Source organism: Mya arenaria, chromosome 10, assembly GCF_026914265.1.
Source record: "Mya arenaria isolate MELC-2E11 chromosome 10, ASM2691426v1".
Lineage (NCBI taxonomy): Eukaryota > Metazoa > Mollusca > Bivalvia > Myida > Myidae > Mya > Mya arenaria.
In genome coordinates, this window is record NC_069131.1 from 5,311,566 (window position 1) to 5,322,301 (window position 10,736).

Here is a 10,736-nt window from a genome sequence, read left to right on the forward strand (position 1 = left end):
AATAAAAACCGTAACGAATATCATATATCATATATGTTTATTTTCAACGCATCATGTCGAACATTAAGACTTGCCGGTGAAGTTTTGTAATATAAGACCAAATAGTAGCTGCATAAACCTTTAGTCAATTTTTATTGTAAATGTCACTAAAGCGTATCGTTAACATACCTGTATTTACGATCAATGAATTGCCACCCGTTTTATAAAAAAATTATAATACGCTGTAACGAACTTCCTGGTTTGAATATAACATTGTGGACATATGAATTATACCAAATGCGTTAAGTTTAAAGCTGAATAATGGAGATAAAGGCTAAAAACGTTCTTTTGAAAATAGTACTATTGCTTTCCTTCGGATGTTGTCTGTGCGGTGGTAAGCTGAATATTATTTTGTACAGCATTTTAAGATTGATTCAAATTTTACAACAGTTATGTGCTAAAGAGATATGTAAATACTATTATAGCATGTTGAAATTCAAGTCATCTTTAAATCAAGTTATATAGTACAGAGAGTCGTCTCTTCGATTAATTTTGACAAAGTGTAAACGTGTACAAGTAGAACAATAAAGTATTTCTATTAATCGATCTGCAGCCATTATATAGTTGCACAATATGTATTTTAAGTGTAATGACATGCTGTCGCAAAAGCTAATGCGGCAGTGACTTCATAATTTTTACGTATATTTCCTGATAAGAAATAGTTTGACGATATGTTTGCTTATTATGATGAGTCCTTAGCAATTGTTTTTGTGTAAACAATATCAACATTAAAATGAAACAAATGAGTTACTATTCTTTTAATCCTTTCGTGAGAAATCAAATGTAAAAATCTCCATTAAATTTCTTCCTCGTCACTATCCATATCTTCTGAGGCATCCTCTGTTCTTGCGCTTATAAATCGGAAATAAATCAGAACTTCACAGGAGAGGGGGGAATGATATAGTCCGTTAATACTACCTATTTGTTTCACTGTATATATTAAGTTTTAGTAGTGTGTCTAAACAATAATCTTAATGTAAAACATACCAATTTTAATTAAACAACACAGTTATCAAATTAAGGTATTTTCTAACCTAATTATATACGTCTAACTTTACATAGAGTTAATCTACTTAAATATCAGATTATTGTAGCGTTTTCATTTTGGGTCAATATCAATTTAATATATATATTTCGTCTGCTTCGTGGGGAATAACAGAGTGTGTTTCATTAAGTTGTTTGTTTTATATCGTAGCAAGATACAGTGAATAACATTGGATATAACACCAAAGAAATATACCATTCAAAATATCTTTATCAAAACAAAATTGTTGATTTAAAAAAATAAATATTGCATTTTTGTCATTCTTAACAAAAATATGTTCCGGTTAACATATATGGTTTTAAATTTTCGAAGATGCTGTTTTAGTTACTTTTTAACTACTTTTGTTTTCTGCAGACGTATTGTATGGCAAGACACAGCAATAACACATCTGATTAAACAGGGCACACTCATACACCCATGAACGCATTCACTTTGTTCTTAAAATCAAGAAAGCATAATTCGTACTTTTCTTGATGGGTTTTCTCGAAAAGTATGGGTTACTAGTGAAAAAATGTATACCATTGGAAAAAACATATTGCTGCACGTGATAGACCAATGAATCTTTGAAATCAATCGAAATTTGTTTTTTGCAAGATTCGAAAGCACAATGACTTGAACTCAGGCTGTATCTCTACTACGTTACTATTACTCTCTCATTTCCAAGCATTCTGTAACACTCATACTAAAGTTAATCTCTTTCCGGGAACTAATTACCCGATAAATAAAATGAAAAGTCATTTAACCTTTTTTGATTGTTATTTTTATTTTCCCTAAGTATATAAGGTTGATATCGTTGAAACAATTAAATTGTTGGAATGATTTGTTTCGACTTGTATAAGTCATACTTATATTCTATGTTATATCAAGGTACCCAATGCGATTCCAACTGCATTGACTGTGACACCAGTGATTCCTCTGGATCATGTCGTAAATGCCGAGACGGTTTCTATCCAATCCAGTTTAATTGTCAACCTTGCACTTATCCAAATTGCAGAACGTGTTCTAATCCATCATATTGTGACTTATGCAAAGACGGTTTTTGGGGTGAAACCTGTGATGCAGATTGTGCAGAAGGGTGTGTTGATGGAATATGCAATACTTCTAACGGTTTTTGTTCCTGTCTAACGAACTATTACGGAACTAAATGCGATGGTCAATGTTCAGACAATTGCGTACCTTTCACTTGCTTTGGTGATACTGGTAATTGTGTATGTAAACAAGGTTATTTTGGGGCATCATGTCGCTCACAATGTGGTAAGGATTGCGCCGATTGTATAAATGTCACTTCATGTTCATTGTGTGAAACAGGAACGTTCGGTGATACGTGTCAAATATATTGTCAATGTGATGGCAATGCATGTGATATTGTGACCGGAATGTGTCTCCATTGTGGAACAGACTGTTTGTCTTGCAAAAATAACGTGTGCACTTCATGTGTTACTGGAAAATATGGAAGTCGATGTAAGCACACGTGCTCGTCTACTTGCTATGATGTGTGTGACATTCAAGGGAGTTGTCAGTCGTGTGTGTCAGGGTATTATGGTCATCAATGTGAATTTCAATGCAACTGCACGTTCGGGTGCGATCAACTTCAAGGCCACTGTTTGAATGAAGCCTGTCCAATCAACTGTAATATTACCTGTGATGATAATTCTCATACATGTTACTCATGTAATCGTGGTTATCACGGACCATATTGCAACTTAACGTGTCCTGGTAAATGTGCTGAATCACATTGTTATACAAATGGCAGCTGTTTGTCCTGTGTATCGGGATATTACGGTAACAGTTGCAACATGGAATGTCAACAGAACTGTGAAAATAATAGATGTCGTCAGAATGATGGATTGTGTATGTTCTGCCCTGCAAACTGTGTATCATGTGAGTCCAACACCACTTGTTCGCTTTGCCAAGACTCTAAATATGGAGAAATCTGCCATTTTTCTTGCAACGAGGAATGTACAGATAAAATGTGCAATATCAAAGGTGTATGTTATAATTGTTCTTCGTTATCTGCTTTTGGTAGTTACTGCAATTTAACGTGTAATCATAATTGTTTTTTGTCTACTTGTGATAGAAATACAGGTGCTTGTAGTAACTGTAAAAATAACTCAGTGTTTGGAATGTTTTGCAATGAAACATGTAGTCCGTATTGTCTTAGAAACGAATGTAACCGAGAGAGTGGCGTTTGTTTAAACCGATGCAGTGATGGCTACTTTGGAACTAAATGTGATCAGGAATGTTCTCAAGGATGCCGAAATAATTCAGGAACAATATGTGATCCAGAAGGTACATGTCTTGGAGGATGCACTGAAGGATACCTTAGCAAAAGATGCAAATCAGGTACAAAGCTCTAAGTGTTTAATAAATAATTAGCTTGCAAAATATCGAAAACAAAGATATCAAAAGTAAAATTTCCAATGTACGTGAAGTTAGCGGTCTAGCGGCCTAGCGGCGTGAAGTTAGGGGCCTAGCGGCCTAGAGGCTTGAAGTTAGCGGCCTGGCGGCCTAGCGGCCTAGCGGCGTGAAGTTGGCGGCCTAGCGGCCTGGCGGCGTAATTTGTTCTCTATTTCCAAGCAATTGTTAATGCGTTTTTTTTTAAACAATGAGTTTTTTATTCATACAGTTACATAGCGGCCTTAAATTGTTTTCTATTCAGAACATTTTTCTATACGTTTTATTCTAAAACAATTATAAATTAACTGTTTATGCACAAATTATCACTCTGAAGCGTTTTTCAACTTTTTTTCAAAAAAGTCGATCAAGCTCTTCAGCGGCCTAGCGGTGTGAAATTAGCGGCCTAGAAGCCTAGCGGCCTAAAATTGTATCCTATTTCAAAGCATGTATTCATGCATTTTCTCCTAAAACAATGACATATTAACTGTTTTTATGCACACATTAACACATTGAAGCGATTATCATTTTTTTTTCAAAAACGTCGATTAAGCTGTCAGCTCTTTCAAAGCATTAAACATGCCTGTTCTTCTAAAACAATGATGTGTTTACTGTTTTTGTGCACAAATTATCACTCTGAAGCGTTTTTCCTTTGTTTCTTCAAAAAAGTCGATCAAGCACTTCAGCGGCCTAGCGGCCTAGCGGCCTAGCGGCGTGAAGTTAGCGGCCTAGCGGCCTGGCGGCCTAAAATGCCATCCTATTTCAAAGCATGTTAACATGCATTTTTTTTTCTAAAACAATGATAATCGAGCACTTCAGCGGCCTAAAACAGAAAATATATAAAAACAATTGAAGGAGAGGCATGTTCACATGCTTTGAAAAGCTGACTGCTTGTTCGACTTTTGGAAAAAAATGTTGATAATCGCCTCAGTTAACAAAAAACAGTTCTAACTTCACGCCGCTTGGCCGCTAGGCCGCTAACTTCACGCCGCTAGGTCGCTAGGCCGCTAACTTCACGTACATAAATTTAGTATATTTAAGTAAATACTAACGGCAATACTGTTATACTGGATATGCCCTTATCTGTTATTCTTAAATGTGATGAGAATTATACCAATTCTATCAAAACTGCATTGGCAAATCCTTAATTATTTAGTGCATAGCATATATTATTACACAATGTCAAAAATAACACAGTCACTATTTTTCTGTTAAAACAGATATTATATTTATAAAGTTTGTTACTTTGCAATGACAACATAAGATAGTCATCATAAAAGAATGCGAATCAAACAAGAATTCCCTTCAAGTACATTTATTCACTTCCAAATACAAGAACAAGGCTTAACTTTTTCAAACTTTACTCTACAACCCTAGAAATGGCGCGATGTTCATCTTGATATGTATAGTATAGATTTCTGGCTCTCGATGAGAATACATTGCAATAATTAATAACACTTTAAAAGCAAAATATTCAGGAGAAATTATCAAACGCATGACAAATTATATCTGTGTTCAAAGCATAACCGATTGACAATGTTCACGGTAATAAAAGCAATTGTGACTATTTTCTAAACGGTGAAATCGGAGCCCCTAGTCAACCATATATTGTTCCGTTCAGTAGATATGTGTCTTACATATAACGTTTTCAAACTGTTTGTATTAGATAAGAGCAAGAACGGAAAAAGAAAAAAAACACACCTTTTCAGAGAAATATGTATTAAAGAGCAATGCGTTTAAGTTATTTTGAACCTAAGACTAAATCATGTTCCTAATGTTTTATTTTTGTCTTTTGATAACACTAAATTTAATTAACACTTCCAAACGTATATATAGTTGATGTCAGGACTAGAAACAATTTAACCAGATTCTATACTTGAATTACCTTTGTTATCACCAATAAAAGAAGATATTTAAGTATCATTACTTTACGATAATCACTTCGTTTGTTTACGTTTATCGACACCGCATGTGAACTTCCGGTATTGATAAGTAGGCGTTAATGATGATCCTGGTAGACTTGCTGGTCCTATTTTATGACCGGACACCTCCGAAACAGCGTGCGAAATTGTTTATTTGATTCTACTTTCTATATCCATTAATTTGTTAGGGAGCTGCTTGCTCCATGGTACTTTTTAAACACTTTTTGTGGCGTAACGCTGCACGAGCACTTCTTCGATTGAAATTATTCTAATGAAAGGGCGCATTTGAAAAGTTTCTCTCTACGTTTTGTTTTCTTTTTGCTATAAGTAGTAACATATGTATTATTAAGACATTAAAAATAAATAAGGAATAATTGAAAATAAACGTAAAATGTCTTTCATCTTTGAACACACAGATAGACCATTTATCCAGAAGAATGAAAATAGCAAAAGCCCCAAAAGGAATATGTAACGACTACCTTATTCTTTATTCAAACGCGAATAATGGATATAAACGATGAAGCTTTTTGTATATATATTGATGTTTTCAATGTCCTATTTCTTCACGAGAAAACAACGAATTATGAATATAAACGGTGAACTTTCCTTTTTTTTCTTTTTTTGACAATAATTATGCAGCATTAATCTTTACAGAACAGTTGTAAGAATGCATTAACTATTTAAGCAATGCTTAGTGTTTAGAGTGCTTTGATATTTGACGAAATGACAATGCAACATTAATCTACACCGACTGCTGTCTGCACAAATATTAGTCCTTTTAAGCGTTACTTGGGTCTTACCGTGCTATAAAACACATCAAACTTCAAACAAGGAATACGGAACTCAATTCGATTTTCTTATTCAAATGCTAAAAAAGAAAACATGCGATGATTTATTTCCGTGTTGATTATGTGACAATGGTCTTTACATGAAGTTAGCCAAAATGTATTACCTATTTAAGCGATTCTCATTTTCACGCAACAGACTGCAGTTGTCGTACAATGTGGTATTCCAAAAGTCGCCTATACGCGTGTTAAAATCCGAAAAACAATACTAAAATATGGTTTCATGTTCATTTGTTATAGAAACTTTCTATTCGTAATATGGAAATTATTCAAAAAAGAATACCTCTTATCACTTATTAGTCTTTAAGACTGGTGGTTTAGAATGCTTGTTAAGAACAAATATTATTCTTCCATTGCAGCAGCCGTCGATCACATCGTCGATTACATTGTGCCAGGAAACGTTATAGCAACGTCTCATTATTTTAGATTATTAATGATTTCATCATGGATTTTAGAAGGCCGTAACCAGCAAACTGAAGAAACTAACTCCGGTTCTGTGATCGGTGGAGCGGTTGGTGGTGTGCTTGGCGTGTGTGTTGTCATAGCGCTGGTGATGGTTTTCCTGGTATTGAAGAAAAAAGGGATTATCTGGTAAATGTTTCCTCATGAAATCATAACGTTAAAGCGATAAAGAATTACACTTTAAAGATAGGGATACTCAAAAGTCAAATAGAAAGAAGCCAAATAGTTGAATTCGTTACATCTGTATCGACTGCACTACTTGGGACTCATACGAAGTGGATTTTCGATTATAAACACATGCCTTAATGGCGGTGGAATTTGTCAAGTTGCATTGTGTTGTATAGACAAATTGAATATTCAGTACTTTGGAACAAACTTATACGTAATGTCGCATACGGTTTGCGTAAAATCTGTTTGGTATTTAGAAGTGTTAAACGGTCCAGTAAACCCTTTTCTGTATTACATCGTTGTCAAATATTAAATTAGAGCGAATACGCCGGAATGCCCATCCAATTGATAGTTTAACGTATTCCTGCTGATTTTCCATACAGGAAGGAGAGCAAGAAGACGTATGAGGATATGTCACCAGGAAGAAGCCAAGATGAACCCTACACAACATTGGCAGCTGCGAGCACGAGTATACACATTTTGTTCCTTGTAGTTTTGTTATACTGTCAGTGTATAGTTAATACATCATATTAAGAATTTCAGTGACAACATGTTATTCCTTATTATTTGAACTTTTATCAAAAGCAATGATAACTGTGACTACAGTTGAGTTTCCTGGTACATTTCAAAGCATTGCCTTCGAATACCACAGGTATAAGGATAGCATTTTATATACCCTTTTCAGATACATAGATGATTTGAAGGTGTTCATTTTGGCGCCTAAATTTTTCAAGTTAAAATGGTATAGAGATTATTCAAAAATGTTTTGGACAACAAAATAATGATCATAAGCAAATAAGCAAATATAATAGTTCCTATATAAGACAATCTTAAATCAATTTTCGCGGTAGTACAAACTTATAAAAACAAATATTAAACCAATTCAAACTCTTTTTGTTGGCCAAAATGTATGAGATCGAGATCATTGTTAATACTTGCAGCCTTCCACACTAAATGTTTTAGATGCTTAGTTAATAATCAGCATCATTTCCGTTACAGCCGAGTACGAAATACCCGTTTCGGAGCCAAGGTCCGAGCTGACCATCGAAGGTGAAGACAACAGGGTGTATTACAATGATGAGAGGGCCTACTACAAGAATATCGGGGGAAATGTTCATAAAACATGAACATGTACACAAACAGATAGAGCACATGTGTTTATAGTATGTTTCCACCGGTGTATATGTTTACAACCGCTTACTTATTGTATCAGCGCTATGTTTGGTTTAGATTTAACTGCATTACGAGGTAATCCATGTACACTGCACAAATTATAAAAAGTCATTAAAAACAAATTGTAGGTCTACACGAACGACTCGTTCCAACATTTGTATTATATACCTCATGCTGTGACTTTTAAAGTTTTTCATGCAAAGATAGTCTCATAGTCTCATTCTTCTGTAATGTGCAGAGTTATGGGGACTGAAGTATATGCAAAGTATTGAAGCTGTACATGATTATGCTTGAACAAGATATCTGATGGTTCCTCCTAGTGGTTGTAATGATGCAGTTTTAGCTGACTTAGTCAGATACCCTATTAATATCATGTCTGCTAGTTTTATAAATACGAAGAATGATAGATATGTTAAAAAACGTTAAGATATATGTTTTTACTATGATAATATTGGTTTTTGATGTAGGTGGTCAAACATACAATAATTTGTATACCAATGGGTTTGAATATATATGGGAACGACAAAATGTTGGTATTCAAAAACTGTTTGCATATCAATATTTTCAACTACACAAACCAAATAGCACTGCACCAAACGAATGGTCGCTGATGAAACACTAAACACTAAATTCACCCAAAAGACAGTTATTGAACAAAACATACACTGCAACAAACCAAACAGACACTGAAGAAATCAAACAGACACTGAATAGACAAAAATAGATACTAAACAAACGAACAGCATGCAAACACTAACCAAACTGAACACACGCTGATAAAATATACATAAAACTAAACAAAGAAACATGAGCTGAAATGGCCGAACCAACACTGAACACATCAAATATACATTGTTTAAACCACACACATACTAAACAATTCATGTACAGTAAAACCTGTATTAAGTGGCCACCCTTGGGAAATGATCAAAGTGGCTGCTTAAGACAGGTGGCCACTTAATCAAGGTTTGACATTTCCACCACTTTAGCTTTATTCAGAGATGGAGTATGTATCTTAACCACCACCTCACACCACAATCAATAACATCTGTATCAATATTATTGAAGAATGTTGAATACAAATGCATTTGTACAGTTAAAAAAAACTTTATTTCAATTTTATAAATAAAACACATAAGATAAAAGTTGATACAAGGCATAAACAAAACACACCACATATCAGTCTACACATTTACATGTTTATACACATTTTTAGTTCACTTTTTAAAGTAGTCCGTACATTAAATAAATGTTGATGCATAGGATAAACAAAACACACCACAGATCAGTTTACACATTTACACAACTACATGTGCATACACATTTCCTGTAATTTTCCTCTGTCTTTTTGCGTTTGGATTCCAATGCTTTCATATTCCTCCACAATTTCACGCTTACGCTTAAGTAAAAAATTGATTTGAGTCCTTCCACAGTTAAATTCCTTGGCAACACTTCTTGCACTACGGCCGTTTTCTAATAACTTTATACACTCGACACGTTCTTTTAGAGTCAAACACTTTCGATTAGTCATTTTTTCAACCATAATCAAAGTTAATAAAATATCAAGAACAATGCATTGTAAATATCCGTTCGTAGAAAATAAATCCGTGCACTTTGAAAAATAATATTGAAGTGAATAAAAATCGTAACTCGTTTCACGCTGTCGAATGACAATGCAAACTGTGAATTCATAATAACCGGTGTTTTTGTCGGTATTTAATAATTAACTTCTTAATTATTTAATTATCGTATTAATTGTGTCATTAATTGTGTCAATTCTGATCAAAACATTCGCCGACGTGTAATAAACATGATTTCTCGATGAGTAAACACGCATGGCAATCGTGTGATGCAATAATCATTTTCATTGGATGACGGAGATACCCGAGGCCGTCGTTCCTATCCGTAAACTTCTATACTTCTATACGCAATTAAAGCTGTGTATTGGAAAAAAATATAAGCGGAAGTGTCAGTGACAAGGGATTAGTGGCCGCTAATTAGTGATTATATGGCTTCATGGGGACAAAAATTAGTGGCCGTGGCCGCGTTTGACAGTTGGCCGCTTAATGCACGTACATTATATAGTAAAAACGTACGGGGGGAATTTGGAGTGGCCCGTTAAGGCAGGTGGCCATTTAAAGCAGGTGACCGTTCAACCAGGTTTGACTGTAGACATTAAACAAACGAACATACACTGCAAATTCAAACTGATTTGAACAAACAAAATATACACTAAAACAAATCTAGCGCACACTGAACAAACCAAACGGACACGGAATACACCACATAAAAACGGACAATAAATATCAATAAATAAAGCAAACAGACGCTAAACATCAAAAGGACAATGAACCATATATACACTTAGTGTTCAAACTGACACTGAACACGACAAACACTGAACAAATTAAACATAAACGCAACACACTAACACTGAACAAATGAAACATGCACCTAACACACCAATCGGACACTTAACCATATAGTAACCCAACAAACATACACTTAACAAACAAATATTTACTTAACATACAAAGCAGATACTGAACAAATAAACAGGCACTAAACAAACCATACAAACACTCATGAAACAAAGTATTTGCCCAACACACTGGACAGATACTTAAAATATCATACAACTATTGAACAAGATAAATTAATGTTAACTAACAGACACTTAACAAACCA

The 10,736-nt window shown here is 34.4% G+C and overlaps 1 protein-coding gene across 2 annotated transcripts; it reads left to right on the plus strand.

The window, feature by feature from the left end:
• The first annotated feature begins 235 nt into the window (after positions 1 to 235).
• Positions 236 to 8,509, plus strand: LOC128206314 (multiple epidermal growth factor-like domains protein 10). Of its 2 annotated transcripts, none has more exons than XM_052908689.1 (5): positions 236 to 373; positions 1,952 to 3,427; positions 6,701 to 6,836; positions 7,259 to 7,344; positions 7,875 to 8,509. In XM_052908689.1, the coding sequence occupies exons 1-5, from the start codon at positions 301 to 303 to the stop codon at positions 8,000 to 8,002; spliced, it is 1,899 nt and encodes a 632-aa protein (XP_052764649.1). In that variant the 5' UTR covers positions 236 to 300; the 3' UTR covers positions 8,003 to 8,509. The 2 variants fall into 2 exon arrangements, with proteins under 2 accessions (XP_052764649.1, XP_052764650.1); XM_052908690.1 differs by having other exon boundaries at positions 314 to 373; positions 2,079 to 3,427.
• The last annotated feature ends 2,227 nt before the right edge of the window (positions 8,510 to 10,736 follow it).